The sequence below is a fragment of the Camelus dromedarius genome, chromosome 10, assembly GCF_036321535.1.
Source record: "Camelus dromedarius isolate mCamDro1 chromosome 10, mCamDro1.pat, whole genome shotgun sequence".
Lineage (NCBI taxonomy): Eukaryota > Metazoa > Chordata > Mammalia > Artiodactyla > Camelidae > Camelus > Camelus dromedarius.
In genome coordinates this window covers 669811-684674 of record NC_087445.1, presented here as the reverse complement: position 1 = coordinate 684674, position 14864 = coordinate 669811, and the positions used below count along the sequence as shown (strand labels likewise).

At 49.9% G+C, this 14864-nt stretch overlaps 1 protein-coding gene and 1 long non-coding RNA gene across 5 annotated transcripts in view; one reads left to right on the top strand and one right to left on the bottom strand.

Annotated features, from left to right (window-relative positions):
* Nucleotides 1-363: 363 nt before the first annotated feature.
* On the bottom strand, nt 364-3730 carry LOC105084668 (uncharacterized). Of its 2 annotated transcripts, none has more exons than XR_010382550.1 (3): nt 2472-3730; nt 1869-1927; nt 364-1246 (listed from the first exon to the last, which is right to left on the bottom strand). It is a non-coding gene; the product is annotated as an uncharacterized LOC105084668 (long non-coding RNA). The 2 variants fall into 2 exon arrangements; XR_010382551.1 differs by having other exon boundaries at nt 364-1927; nt 2472-2565; nt 3430-3730.
* A 407-nt stretch (nt 3731-4137) lies between these two features.
* Nucleotides 4138-14864, top strand: part of IPPK (inositol-pentakisphosphate 2-kinase) — a 51075-nt gene continuing 40348 nt past the window's right edge. For 2 of the 3 annotated variants that reach the window (XM_031447291.2, XM_031447292.2), the window contains exons 1-3: nt 4138-4337; nt 12289-12336; nt 14340-14435. In XM_031447291.2, the coding sequence (XP_031303151.1) occupies nt 4257-4337; nt 12289-12336; nt 14340-14435 (225 nt within the window). In that variant the 5' untranslated portion in view covers nt 4138-4256. Of the gene's footprint in view, nt 4338-12288; nt 12337-12617; nt 12833-14339; nt 14436-14864 lie in introns of those variants that run through there. The other variant, XM_064490064.1, reaches the window with a different exon arrangement.

Here is a 14864-nt window from a genome sequence, read left to right as displayed (position 1 = left end):
GGCTATCCTGAGGTGTCCATGTTGGGAACCAAGACCTGCCCACCACTTTTATGTTTGTACAAACATCCTGTACATATCTTTGAGCACTGGAGGGAGGGTTTTGTAGGGTAATTTATAGGCATGGAAATGGGTCATCGGGGATTAGCTACAGCTACAATCTTTTTAATGATACGGCCAAATTTGGCTCCAACAATGCAGATCCTCTCCCCCAAGAGTGCACATGTCCTGTCTGTCCCTTCTCCACCACCCATGTTAAACATTATGCAAAATTGCTTTTATTTTGCCAGTTTGATATATATTTTAAGATATATACTTATTTTAATTATTTAATTATGAAAGAAGCTGAACAATGAATGCCTTCCTTTTTGTGTATTTTTTATTTTGGATCTTAGATTTACAGAAATGTTGCAAGATAGTGCCAAGTTCCCATATGCCCTTCCCCAGCTTCCCTCCATGTTAACATACCTAACAATGGTACATTTCCCAGAATGAAGAGATCAACATTGGTCCATTACTATTAACTAAACCCCAAATTTTATTTGGATTTTACCAATTTTCCCATGAATGTCCTTTTCTGTTCCAGCATCCCACATTATATTTAGGTGTCTCACCTCCTTAGGCGCCTCTGGTCTGTCCATGTCTCCTATGACCTGGGCAGGCACCTGCAGAAAATCCTGGTCAGTTATTCTGCAAAATTTCCCTCAACTTGGGTTTGTCTGATGTTCTTCTAGTGATTAGACAGGGATTATGGGGTGCGGGGGTGAACACCCCAGAGGTGAAGTGCCTTTCTCATCATGTTATGTCATATCAAGTGATACATGATATTACACGCTTCCTTCAAAAATAAAATCTGGTAAGGAATTCCAGATTTACATACAAATAGCAAAAATAGAAAAAGTCCTCACATCACTGGGCTCCCAGTACCAGTGTTTTGCCACTCTGTTTCTGGATGGCTCTTCAACGTGGTTGGAAGATGAGTTTTCCATTTCATCTTCCTTCCTTTTCTCTTCTCTTCTTTTCTTCCTTCCTCCCTCTTTCCTCTTCTTTTTCAAGTAAGAAGACAACACTGGCTAGCCACGGTGAGAATCTAGCTGAGGCCTAAGTGGAGGAGCATAAAGAATCCGGGCAAAGTGTCTTCGTGCGGGAATGCCAGCTAACGAGGGCCTTTTGGTGTTTGCTTCACTTCCAGTTTTCACCTGAAGAGGGGACTGGTCCCCCCCAGGGTACTCGAGCATTAGTTAGGACTCTTTAGGATGAAAATAAAAGGAACCCAACTCAAATTATTTAGGCGAAAGAGAGAATTCAATGGCTTAGAAAGCTGGAATCAACTGAGTTGGGCTCGATCCTCTGGCTCACTGTGCCCCCTTCCTTGCCACCTCCCAGCCATTTCCCCTCTGTTGCTGCCACCTGTGGTGCCCGGATGGCTGCTGGCAGCACGTGCTGGCCTCCCAGCTTCTCGCTCGCCCAGCTGCCGGTTCTTCCCACAGCCATTTCAGGGCAAGCCAAAGAAGGGAGCCTCACTGGGTAAACCTGGACGAGCTCCCTGCACCGCAGGCACCGACCACTGGGAACGTAATTCTTGACTGCCAGGCTGAAGGCACAAACCCAGCCTCGAGTCTGAAAATTGAGTTAAGTCAGACCAGTGGGCTGAATAAAGGAAAAGTTACTACCCCTAGTAAAAACTGAGTTTGTGTTAAAAAAAAGGAAGGGTGTGTGGATCTAGGGCATGAGAAACCCCATTCCTCTACTGTCCCCTTGCTCGTGTCTTTCTTTTCCAGCCTTTCCTTTTGCCAGTCCCTGCAGATGAGCCCACTCTCCTTCACGTCCCTCACTGTCACCCCACCATAATTCTTTCCAAGTCCCTTTACCTGCAGCCAGTGGGGTATCACACTAGAGATGAGGTCGGTGTGGTCCACCTTAGGAGCATCTGTGGAGAATTTTAAAACAATCACGAAATCAAAATTTAATCTTTTAAATAATCATACACTAGTAATTCTAATCCATGTCAGTGATAAAATGCTCCTTAAAAAAAGAAACCAAGATACAGAAAATTTTCAGCACCACAGAGGCTTCCTGAAGGAAATGTTTTAATACTTAATAATCTGATCCCAATTCCCCATTCACAGATGCTGAGAAACTCAATCTCAGACATGTTTAGGGTCTCCTGGCCTTGTGGGGGGTGTAGGAAGGCCTTCTCGCCCTTTGTGGGTGCTCCCCTCCGCTTGGGGATTACTTACCTCTAGGAGTGGGCTGGTTCTGTCCCCATTTCTCAACCATCCCTGGGGAGGGGCCTGAGCTACCTCCTACCTGGGCCAATCCTTTGGGGCCCAAGGTGGGAGAGATGCTCAAAGCTACTAACTCATTTTCCTGACTCACCAGCTTCATTTCACTACTATTCTCAAGGCCTTGCCAAGTGGTCTGAGCTGTTCTCAAAGTTGGGTCTGCAGGTGTTTCCTTGTTGAAGCACATACCTGAGGCTGGGTTTTCTTCATATACCTCCAACCAAAGCAATATATTCAGTGCAGAAGCAGACGTGAGACTCCAGCTATCTTCTGTGGAGTCAGACTTTAAAGAGATTTGCAAAAATGTAAAACGGCTGCCACTCTTCTCTATATTTTGGGGGAAATATAGCTACTTTTTAAAAGAGGTAGTTTATTATTTTTAAGTGAAAGTGATTTTTAAAAATTTATATTATGGTAAACACAGACAGATTAAACCCATATTAGCAAAAGCTTTTTGAGGCCCTCAATCATTTCTAAAGAGTATAAAATGGTCTTGGAACCACTAATCTAATTTAATCTTCATAGCAGCTCCATGAAGTGGTATCATCAGACTCATTTCAACAGTGAACAAACTGAGGCCTGGAGAAGGCAAGAAAGCTGTCCTCTGCTTCACTGCTGTTAAATGGCAAGGGCAGAATTCAAACCTCATGCTCAGTAGTCAATGAAACCTATTCTTCCTGTAGGCAGATAGTGTGGTGGTGGTGGTGGTGGTGCTACCCAGAGAGAAATAGAGGCATGGCTTTTATGACAAAAGAGAAGCCATTTTTGGCTTAGGCTATTTTGTGATCTAAATCCGGTCACGAGGTTTGCCCTTGAACAGGTCTCAGTAGTAATGATCTTCAGGGAACAAAAGAATAAACTGTTATCAGGCAAGAGAAATAACGTAGTGAAGATAATGTATCAGTAGTAAAGACAATTTTGTTTCAATGGTAAAGTTTAGACTGAAGCACTCAACCATTAGATCAGGTGGAACCTAAGGTATGATGTTGACCTTTCCTGACTCCCATGACTGCAATCAACTAAAGTTGGACTCTGTGACCATCCAAGCCCTTTCATCAATATGCATGTACCCTTAGCTTAAAAACGTTCCCAACTTTGCTATTTGAGGAGAAGCTGCTTTGGGAAAGCTCCCTGGTGTTGTCCTTACTTGCTGCAAGTAATCCTTCCTTCTCCCGCTCTTTGGCTTAGTTGTGTCCTTTGGTAGACACTCATCAAACGCAATTTTTCAGGTAATAACTCTGGCAAAAACGCCACTCGCCTCTCTGAGCCGCATTTCCTCATTTGTGAGGCGTGGACGACAATGTTTCTACCTCCTGGGACTACTGGGGTGATTCTACATCAGGTAAGGAGCAGATGATGATATTAGTAACCTCGTGAGTGAGACATGTATTCCATTCTACAGAAAAGGCCCAGGCGCGCGACTGAGCAGTCTCCAGCCCTAGGGACGAGCCCCCTCCTTCCCCCCCGCCTCCCACCTCCCCATCCACCGGGATCGGCCCCTTCCCAGCTCCCGGCCCGCCTGGAGGCGCCCCTCGCCAGCCCCGCAGGGGCCCCTGGCTCCCAGCGCGCCAGAACCACTCCACCCGCAGCGCGCCTGGGTTGACATTCTCGGCCCGGCCAGTACCGGCAACGAGGATCCAAGCTCCTCCCGCTTGCGTCACTTCCAGCGCCCAGGCCTGAAACCTCCCTTCCGGTTCTCAAGTTAGCGCTCCGGAAGTGAGTCACTATGCCAGCACCTAATCCGCCACAGTGGTCAATAGAGGAGAAGCGGGCCGCACCCGGAAGTTGCCCGGCTCGGCCATGGCCGCCTCCGGGGGCGTGGCTTCCGGCGGCCCGCGCCTGCGAGTCCGGCGGCTGGGTCCAGCGGCGGCAGCGGCTGACAGGCGCTCCTGCCGGGGCGGCGGCGGCTGGTGCCCAGGCGAGCCAGCGACCCCCAGCTCGCGGCCCCGCGAGGCTCCAGGGCCGCACTGGGGGATGGACGAGGGGAAGATGGACGAGAATGAATGGGGGTACCACGGTGAAGGCAACAAGAGCCTAGTGGTGGCCCACGCGCAGGTGAGCGGTAGACTGTCGGCGCTGTTCGGGGCCCTCTCGCTGCTCCTGGTGGGTTCTGCGTCCCCCAGCACCCTCTACCCGCGGATCGATTCCCCAGCAGCCCTCCCCCCCAAGTCGATGGAGCGTCCCCCCAGTGTCACCGCCCCCTCCTCGTTAGTTCCGCGTCCCCCCAGCATCACCTCCCCGTCTGGCCGCTTCCGCATCTCCCCGTCACCCGTTTCGCCCAGGTCGGTTCCGTGTCCCTAGCTCTCTCCTTCCTCTAGGTTGGTGCCTTGTCTCCCCAGCACTCCCCTCCCCCCAGATCGATTCCCCGTTTCCTTCAGTGTCACCTCCCTCCCCCTTCCCTGATCTGTTCCGTGTCCCCTCAACACCTTGCACCCCTACCTCACGCGGTGCCGCCTCCGACTGCCCACCTGCGGTGAGGCTGCCTGGGGTAGTCATAGGCAGGATAGAGGGTACGAGTGAGCTCTGGAGGAAGAAGTGGAGGTAGAAGCGAAGTGCTTGGGGTGCTGCTACCTTCCAGCACCGAGGGAGACGTAGAGAATTGCTGTTCTCCTGCTGCTATTGTTAATATTTGTGGAGCATTGCCAACAGGTTCTTCTCTAGAGTCTTTTAGAATTTAAAGAATTTCCCTTCCTTAATTCAGTGAGGATGAGAGTTTCAGAGGGTGCAGGAAGGACTCTCAATGAGTTGAATCCAGGGAGAGGAGCCTTTGGATTTGTTGAAGGCCCAGATCTCTCTGACGTCTTGTTTTCTGATACAGCTAGGCAGGAATGTGGTGGGCTGGGGGAGGAGCGATAGGTGTCATTGAGGGCTTAAGAGCTTGGGAGTTGCAGTCACACGGAGCTGGGCGCTATTCCAGTTCCACCACTGCCTGGCCCAGGCTCAGTTTCTGCATTTGCAAAGTGAAACTACTAACAGAATCTCCTTTGTGAAATAGCTGGAAAGATGAGGTGAGTAGGAGCTGGACAAGTTATGCAAGTGCCATCATCCCCCTTGGACTCAGCGATTTAGGAGCTCTGACCTAGACCAACAGCTCCTATGGGATGACGCGGCGCTGGGTGATGCCCTGCTCTGTTGCTCCTGAGCTGGGGGCACTGGGGCAGCTGTAGGGTAAGCTGCAGTCACCCAGGTGGCCCCTGCGTTCTGCTTTTGCATTTTGTTACCCATTAGCCCTGTTGGGAAACTGAAGAACTGAGACTACAGGCTTTGCTCAAGAACCTTAGACGAATTAATAATGACAAGGCTTACTTAACCTGAAGCCATTCATCTCTGTGCAGTCTGCTGGGCCCCATTGTGTTTCAAGGTCCGGCAAAGCACCGGATATTCCAGCATGAGTCCTTTTTGTTCTTGGGTTATTGTGGTGACTCCCTGCATCCTTCCACAATTCATCTTCCAATTCCTCAAGAAGATTGCATGGTATATCTTCATTTTATGTAAAGCTAATTAAGGCTTCTTTTAGTGGGAGCTAATGTACTGAATTTCAAAAGTATGAAGGTTGAAGGAGCAAGTTCCAGACTCAGAGTAAAAGGACACCAGGTCTTGGACACTCAGGTGCCTTCTCCAGCATCCCTGATAAACATATGTCAACTCTTCAGGGCAACTGGCCCAACCCTGGTTGCACAGCCCCAGTTGTTAGGGTTCTTTCTTTTTCATTTTCTTTTTCCCTTTTAAACTGAGTCATTAGACTACCTTGTGCCATTTCTCTTCATTCTGTGTTTTAAATCTAAATTGACTTTACTATGCTCATTCCTACTTGGTGGTTGTTAGCTCCTCATTTGAATTCGAAGGCTATCATTCCAAGTATTCTTTTAAGAAAGTGTTCCCACTAAGGGAAGGCGCCGAGTGAAGGGAGGACTGTGCCCCTTGGGTGTGGAGAAGCCTTTATACTTTGCGCGGGGCCTTGAGGACCAGGAAGGAGGAGAGAGCCCTGGAAGGCAGCTTTCAGGACCCTGCTGGGCCCAAGGGGAGGGTGGGTGCATGTGTGAGAACAAGCGTTCCTGCCCCCGTGGGTTGACTGTCCAGACCTATCTCATTCATTCTAAGATTGATGGTGGCCCTTGCCAGGTTTCTTTCAGATCAAGAGACGATCCCTTTCTTGGAGACGGCATCTTTTTTTTTTATTTGTTATTAAAAAAATTTTTTTTCAGGGGAGGTAATTAGGCTTATTGGTTTATTTATTTTTAATGGAGACACTGGGGATTGAACCCAGGACCTCATGCGTGTTAAGCACACGCTCTACGACTGAGCTACACCCTCCTCCGCCATCATCTGCTTTCGGAATCAAAAGATCCTTAAAAAGTGGTGAGTCTGTCCCCTGTCCTTTTCATTTTCAGTGCCTTCAGCCCGCCAGTCTCAAGGGCAGGCATCTGCACGGAAAGAATATGGGATGAGACACAGACAGACAGACAGACAGACAACCTTCCGGGCTGGTGGGTTGGGAGACTTCCAGGAGCACAGGACTTGTAGAAAATGGGGACTGGATACGGAGGAGCTAAGTGCATGCTGACGGAGGGCCGTGGTGTGGAGGTGTGCTCAGGGCTGGGCAGTAACAGATGACAGTGGGAGACCCTGACATTAGGCCAGTTCTTGACAGGTTGCTGTCAGCTTTCCAGTGGCCTGGTGCACAGCATCCTTGGGTCCAGCCGTGCAGTTTAACCCTTTCCCAGACACTGGCCTGTGGCCCTGGCACCGACCCTCTGAGATGCCCCAAGGCTGTGGTCAGCCCGGCACTGTACTCTAGTGGGTGCCTGGTGTCCCTGGCATTGACCTTGTTGGGCGGGGGGTCTTGGGCAAGGGCATTTCCCTTGAGGGCATGTACTTTCCTTTCATTACTGCAGCCTGGGGACACTGTCACTTGGTAGTGGTCGTGCCACACTTCTGTTCATGCTGAGTTGTGGTCACGATGCCCAGGGCTGCCCTCAACTGCACTGTTGCCGAGTTGAATTTCTCTCTGCGTGGTGTTGCTTTTACGTCTGCACTGGCCCTTCTTCATCTCAGTCTTCTTGTTTTTGGCTCTGCTTCCTGTCCTGTGAAGGTCACTGTAAGTCTGGTTTGTCACTTGATCTCTTAAGTGCCTCCAGTGGGGGAGTTACTGAGGGCAGGCCTGGCAGAGAGTCCTCCTCAGACACTGAGCTGCCCTCCAGCTGCCCTCGCCCCTGAGGTAAGGGGCAAGTGGGCGCCCACTCTCTTTATCACACTAAACTGTCGTGACCTTTGCCTTCTTATTCACAAAGGTAACGTGAAAGACCCGCCAACTGAGATCTTTTATCAAAAGTCCTTTCCTGATATTGCAGTAAGCTTCAGATCGGGCTTCAGGTCCTTTCTGCAATTGTTCTCATGCCTTGCGGTGTTTGTCTGGGTCCTGAAGATGTGAGGTTCAAGCAGTCAGGGGCTGTCTGTTTCTCTTCTTGTCTTGTCTGTTTCAGGACTTCTGGTTTGTAGATCATGCTTGTTGGAAGCAATCAGAGTTGTTCTGTTTCTCTTTTTGTTTTTTGTTTTGTTTTTAAATATAGCATATCCCCAAGTCCCGGGATAGTCTCTTGTTTTTCCTCCTGTATCTAGTTAACATAGTCCTAGTGTTTTGTGCCCTCTAGCATTTTTTTTAAACAAGTAACTTATTCTGTATTTGAGATTTTTAATGATATTTGTACAGATTGATACAGCTGATGTGACTTCTTTCTTGGTGACGTCTCATCGGGGACCTCTGCCTGTAGCCATGTCTTTATTCTTGGGATCGCCTGCAGGTGACTGGTTAGGATTATTTCCAAAGTATGTTCCCTTTGCTGGTTTCCAGTCCTGGCCTTGGTGAACGCTGAGCTCTGCCTTTCCGGCATGTGGCCGTCTGCCAGTCTAAGCCTGGTATCCTGAGGTGGCATGGTCACTTCCTTGCCCTGATGGCACCTTCCATCTCCGCAGTCAGGACAGCAGCTGCCCCTTTTACCAGGAAGGGAAAAGTAAGGAAGGTTTCTGTGTCTGTTACAGAAGGACGAGACGGCAGCACCAGGTCACCCGCCTCTTGGTGTGTGTTTGGACACCTGCCCTGTGGCCATGATGTGGCCTTGGAGGGCCTGGGGTCCTTGAAAGCTCTCCTCAGACTTGCATGCTGCTCTGTGACACCCTCACTGTGTGTTCCATGCACTTGTAGTTTGTCTTTACAGATCATTCTGCTTCTCTTCTGGCTGTTGGATCTTTCCATCCCTTCGGGACCATCTGAGCACCTCTTCTGCTGCAGCCTCTGCATGCCCTGCGCTGAAATGTCACCTGGGCTTATCCCTCCACTGTCCCGTCTCCCGTCTCGCGACCTGCATCTGTGTCTGCTTCAGTCCTGTGGCGGCCGTAGGTCTGGACGGGCACATGTAACCTGCGAAGGAAAGTGTCCTGCCCAGTCCGGGCAGCTGCTGTCCCCGCCTGTGGTCCCCACCTCCCGGCGGGCCTCCCTTCGGAGCCCTGGGCTTCTGTCTTTGAGATGTCTCACTTCACCCGGCATCTGTTCTGTCTGAGGCTGCCGGCCCAGCACCGTGTCCCACCCCTTGTCCGTCTTACCCTGCTGTGGGCCCTGGGGTGTGTTTCCGGTCATGTCAGCAGAGGCAAGTGACTTGGCCCAGTATTCTGTCACAGGTGTTGTGGTGGAACCCGGCTGGGGCCGGCTGGGGCACCTCACCGAGAAGCAGGGCTGAGCCGTTTTGGGACGTCTAGGGTGGCACCCAGGGGTCGATTCCTTCTGTTGTTGTGTTTGTCTGTCTCCCTTTCCCTTGAAAGTCGCCAGAGCTCTGCTTCCCTGGAGTCTCTTTGCGGCCGCATGCTGGGTCGTCTCCCAGTCCGAGTGGAAGACCAGCCCTGGGCTTGGCCTCCAGCGAGGCTGCAGTGACTGATCATTTTTCACCTCGTCTTTGCCAAGAGGCCCTGGATTCTTAATTCCACCCACAGGTTTCCTCCCTTGGGCTTCACATGGGCAGATGACCCTCTTACTATATTGTTTTTGTGGCCTTTTATTTTTATTTCATACCAATTATTGCTTCCTCCCTCTGCCCCAGAAAATATAGAATATTAGAAGGAAGAGAATAAAAAACACCCAACAGTTCTCTACTAAGAAATTAATGTTTGTTAACACTTGGTGTATTTCTTTCTAGTGTATGCTTTTATTGGGGACTTAAGAATTCTGTCTGTTTTTGTTTTCTGCCTTTTCCTTAACCCTACAGCATAAATGTGTAGACAGTTGCTCACACGCGTGTTCAAGACTTCCGTGCACTTGGGCAGACAGAGTTCCTGTGCTCTCAGACGTTCACATGGCTGTTTCAGAGCTGCTGTGAGCCAGCCTTTGCTGATGTCTTGGTGTTTTGACGACTTGGGCGAGTCCTCGGAGTGGATCAAAGGAGCATCTCCTAGGCTCCTTGGGCACACGCGCGACATGCCAGTCCACCCCCACCCCCACCCCGGCCTGGGACCCTCACGAGTCCTGAATGCTTCCTGCTCCTTTTATAAGTGACAAGTTGTACCCTTAGCTTTCTACGTTTTGAGGTTGTGTCATGTGTGTATGTGTTTATATGTGTCATTCCTCCGTCCACTGCCTTTTTCAGCGTGTTAAAATCTTTACTTTTCATTTAGTGTTCTGAGGTGTGAGAGGTATCCTTAAGGGCCGAAAAAGTGTGGCCCCAGCCTGAGATCCCCTGCCTTGCTTTGGTGAGGAGCTGCCTCCACCCCGGACTGTGCAGAAACCCTAAATAATCCCCTCTTCTTGGTCACCCCTCTTTTCTCTTTACTTTCTTAGCATTTTATCCTAGACTCTAAGAAGAAGGTACGTTTTAAACATCTGGTTTCAGATATTCAGTTTCAAAGGAAAGAAGTTGCTTCCTTCACAGCTGGTTAAGACCTTGTGAGCTGGCAGGGCCCTAGTGCTTACCAGATTAGGTGCTGGTTTCGGCTCCTTCGTGGGAACCTCCCCGTGGGCGGCTGCCTTCGTCCCTCTCCACGCCGTGGGTGGCCCTTGGACTCACTGTGTCTCCGTGCCAGTCAGGGCTGGTGAGGTTGACTTCCCACCCGTTCTGTACTGTCCACTTGAAGGGATGTTGCCTGGTCCCATGGCCGGCCAGCCATGCATGGCATGACCAGCCTGGCCTGGTCAGACCCTCACGAGGGACAGTTAACACTCGCCATCCAGAACAGGTGCACCCACCGAGTTACTCATGTTTGTGACTGGCCTTCGGGGCTGACACTGAAGCTCCTGTGGGGCAGGTGGGCAGTTTCTGGTGTCAGTTTTGAGTGATAAGTGGGGCAGTAGAGAATGTGGTTTTCCCTGAAGCAGACACAACATGACACTCAGAATTTCTCAGTGAGTCTTGAGAAACAGTGGAGCCCAGGTGAGGAGGGAGTGTACTTTTAGTGGGGCTGAGTTTCTGGGAAGTTACCTTGAAAGGGTTTCTGCATATCACCTTCTCTTTCTCCTTGAATTTTGATGGAATCCTCTGCCAGGTGATGTCTGTGGTAAAATATTGATGTCTGCCCTGATTTGGGAGGGACTGGGGCACATGCATGCCCTCGACGTTGGCTTTCTCAAGGCCGGGCTTGGATGTCTGGGGTTTTGAGACGAATGTGTGGCATCTGAGTGGGGCAGGAGGTTCCCGGGGGGCTGTTGACTAAGGAAACGGATCTTGTCTCTGTGGGCTTTCCTTGCTCTCAGGCATGTTTTGGTTTCTAAAGCTACACCTTCTGAGTGTCTTCAATCGCCAGCCCCTCTCGCCCCACATAGTGCTCCAGACAGTGGCTGACCTCCTCCACCGCCACCCTCCTCCTCCTGCTCACTGCTTCTCTCTGGGCACAGCCCTGCTTCCGACCTCAGCTCTTCCTCCTGGAACTCCCTGTCTCCGTGGGAATGGTTTCTGATGTTGTCCAAATGGAATTAACTTCCCAGGTTACCAAGCTTCCACAACACATCCAGGTCACATGAGAATGGCCATCAAACAGCCTGTACTTGTTTAAAAAGTTATTTTTTTTCTTACATTCTTGTAATGTATGTTATATGAACATGGTAAAAAATTGGAAAACCCAAATAAGCAGAACTTTTAAAAAATAGGTTCCCCAGTTGTTGATACCTGGACATGTGGTTACCTGTTCGGGAGCCTTTTCCGACATTTCCTACAAACTCAGTATGCACATACTTTACTTAAAATTTTTTATTTTACAAACTTTAAAAAATGAGGACAAACCTATAGAAAAGTGGTCAGATTATAAGGCTATATACGGCTTGATTATCACAAAGTACGTGGACCCATAGTCCCACGACCAGCCCCTTCTAGAACCTTTCTCAGGGACCATCCCACCTGCCTGAGAACTTAGTCTTACCCGTTTTTGGATTTTACATAAATAGCACTATATCTGTACATAGTTCTTTAATACACACATACACATGCATGTGTATATATTTATATAAAAGTGGGTTCATTCTATAAGTCCTGTTCTGTAATGCTTTCACTTATCAGTAGATGATGACTGTCTATAAATATGGATCTCCCTTATTTTCTTGTAAATGATGGCACAGTATTCCACGGTCTAGAATGTGTCCCTCTGTGTTTAACCATCCTACTATTGTTGGACGTTTAGGTTGTTTCCATTTCATTTGGAATGATAAACAGGACTTTTATATACAGTAGCTAAAGTCTTCTGGGCATCTGCAGTTATTTCCTTAAGAGAGATTCCTGGGAGTGGGCTGACTGGGTCAGAGGGCACAGGTTTTTCCTTTGCTCTGTGGCCCCCGGTGTGTCCTCATGTGGCCCGGTACCAGCCCCCACCTCCTCCCCGAGTCCAGACGGAATTAATTTCCCAGGTAGTGGGGGTTCCCGGCCCAGTGGGCTGCCTCCAGTCTCTGCACTGCTGAGGACCGGTCCTTCTCCGCAGCCGCTTGTCCCCAGGCTTTGGGTGGGCACTAATCAGATTTTGTTTTATTTTCCAATAGCGTTGTGTGGTGCTTCGTTTTCTGAAGTTTCCTCCAAATAGGAAGAAGGTAAGATAAGTGGATTTGCCACCCAGCCATTAAAAGAATTATTTAAGAAAACTTTGATTTTTTTTTTTCTGATGCAGAAGCATTAATGCTAATTTTGGAAATTTGAATATGACACAAGCATTCTATTCCCGCAGAATCCAGCGCTTTGACCTGCTGGGGTCACTAAGGGTCATCTTGGTGAATCCCTGGGTACTGAGCCAGGAGCCTCCGGTGCAGCTCAGAGAGCCCCGCTTGTGGCTGGGAAACCCCAGGGCCAGGTCTTGGCTTTGCCGTGGTGATTTCCTAACACTCTGCTGCCTCAGTTTCCCCATTTGTGGGATTGTATCTGTGAAAATGAAATCTGTAATGCTGTGGGAAACAGTGTTGCAAGTTGCAACAGGCAGTTCAGATGGAGCACTGGGTTTCTGCTTGTTGAGTCATCCAAGCACAGTACTGCGGACACCTTCGGAAAGCCATGCCCGCTGACCACTGACTTGCAGTGTCTCTGTCCCTCAAGGTGGGATGTCATTGTGGTGTTTATCCAAATCTCAGTGGTCGCAGGGGTCAACATGGAGTAGCCCTGCTGGAGCCTTTCCTCTTTCACGGTCCTGGAGGGAGGGAAGGAGGTACAGAGGCGGGGTGTGAGCATCGGCTCTTAGCTTAAAAGGGGAGAAAAGGCAGGAGCTGCAGGGCACTCCCCACTTAGTGGGGCAAGGCCAGTGTTTGTCCTGGTGGGTGGGAAACTGGGCTCAGGATCGGGTGTAGGAGGGATGAGTCACCACCCCATCAGAAAAGGAGGTGTGGTGGATGGCTGCTGGGTGCCGGTGGCAGCTGATTATGCAAATGAAGGGCACCCTTGGAGGATAGCTTCCTAGGAAGTGAAGAGGGCACTGTGGGAGAAAGCAAGGGGCAGCCATCGCAGTGGGGCTGCAGTGAGATCCGGGGACAGTGTGGTCAGCACAGAGAAAGATGGCACAGGATGGGAGGGTGCAGCTGCCGAAGAGAATTGTGCAGCGTGGTTCTGTTTCTGCAGAATCCAAGTGGAAACTAGACACATCTCGGAGATTCCCTCCAGCCCCCCTCCCCTCCCCCTCCTTCCCCACTCAGAGTCTGCAGAACCAGGGCCAGCGTTTTCTGGATGCCTCTGTTTTCAGTTTTCCCTGTTTAGATTTATTGAGGCAATGTCTTCCAAGGCAACAATTTGCCTTTCTTTATTATGTAAATGGCACAATGTGCCGCCAGCTGCATTGTTTGTGGGGAATGTGTGTGTTAATTTTGCTGACAAGAAGAGCTTTTTGTTGGAAGCTCTGTGGTCACAGCTCTCCGGAGCCACTGTGTGCACTCTGGGGTTTTTGTCCGGCTTCATGCTAACTCAGTAGTCCCTCAGATGCAGGCCATGGTCTGCATGTGTTACGGACCTTCCCAGAGCCTGAGCCATGTGTCAGGCACCTGTCAGCCTGCCCTCGAAGAAGAAAGCCCTCTCGCTCCTGAGAGAGACCTGCAATCAACCCTTTGGGTCAGAGTGAGAAACACAGGACTGATTTTCTGTCTTCCCCAAATCTCACGGTTTATTGACTCTTTAAGAACCTCTGCGGAGAAAATATTTTATTTCTACCTTTAGAGGCTGAAGAGTAAAATCTAAATATCTAGTGATTTTTGGCTAGGAGAGATTTTCAAAGTCATTCCTCAGAAGGTGTGCACAGGCTGCTGGTGGAATCCATGTGTGTTCCTGGTGGGGAGGAAGGCTGGGGGCACAGATACGGTTCTCAAACTGACAACTTCAGAATCACGTGGGACCTGGGGAGAATGCAGATGTGGGCCTGGGGGACCCTGGGGACAGGAGCTCCAGTGATTCTGGCAGCCTCCATGGTGAGGCTCCCCTTCCTCCAAGTCCAGGGCCAGTGGCTTCTTTTCATGGCCGCATGCACGGCGGCTCTGTATGTGCCGGGGGCTCATGGTGATGTCAGAGTCCACTTTCTGGGGGGTCCTGGTCATTAAGGTTTTCTTGTCCTTCTCTTTTACAGACCTCGGAAGAAATATTTCAGCACCTACAGAACATAGTGGACTTTGGCAAAAATGTCATGAAAGAATTTTTGGGGGAGAACTATGTTCATTGTGGGGTAAGTGATTTTTTTTTTAACAGTCTAAATTCACACACATGTTCTATACCAACAACCGATCAAAGTACCGACTTATCAATTATAGTCTGGAAGTTTGTGCTTAAAGATAACCCTTCGCGTTACAGAGTTTCTAAGTAGTTTTCTCATTTGTTGCTCTGTGAGGTAACACAGCAGACAGTGCTATTCCCGTTTTCTAGCTGAGAAACGTGAGGTTCAGAGATTCTTTGTCAGACCCTCACTTGCCAGGACCCCTGGTCTCCACCGATCTGCCCTCATGGAGGCATTTGGCTTGGTGAGAGCTCTTCAGTGAGGTCCAGGCAGCATCACTGAGCCCTTTGCCTCTGGGGGGCATCTTTGAGCAAGGTAGGGAGGAAAGGGGGCCCGCATGCTGGGAGATGTGACCCAGGCTTGTGGGAGGGCCCAGCTGAA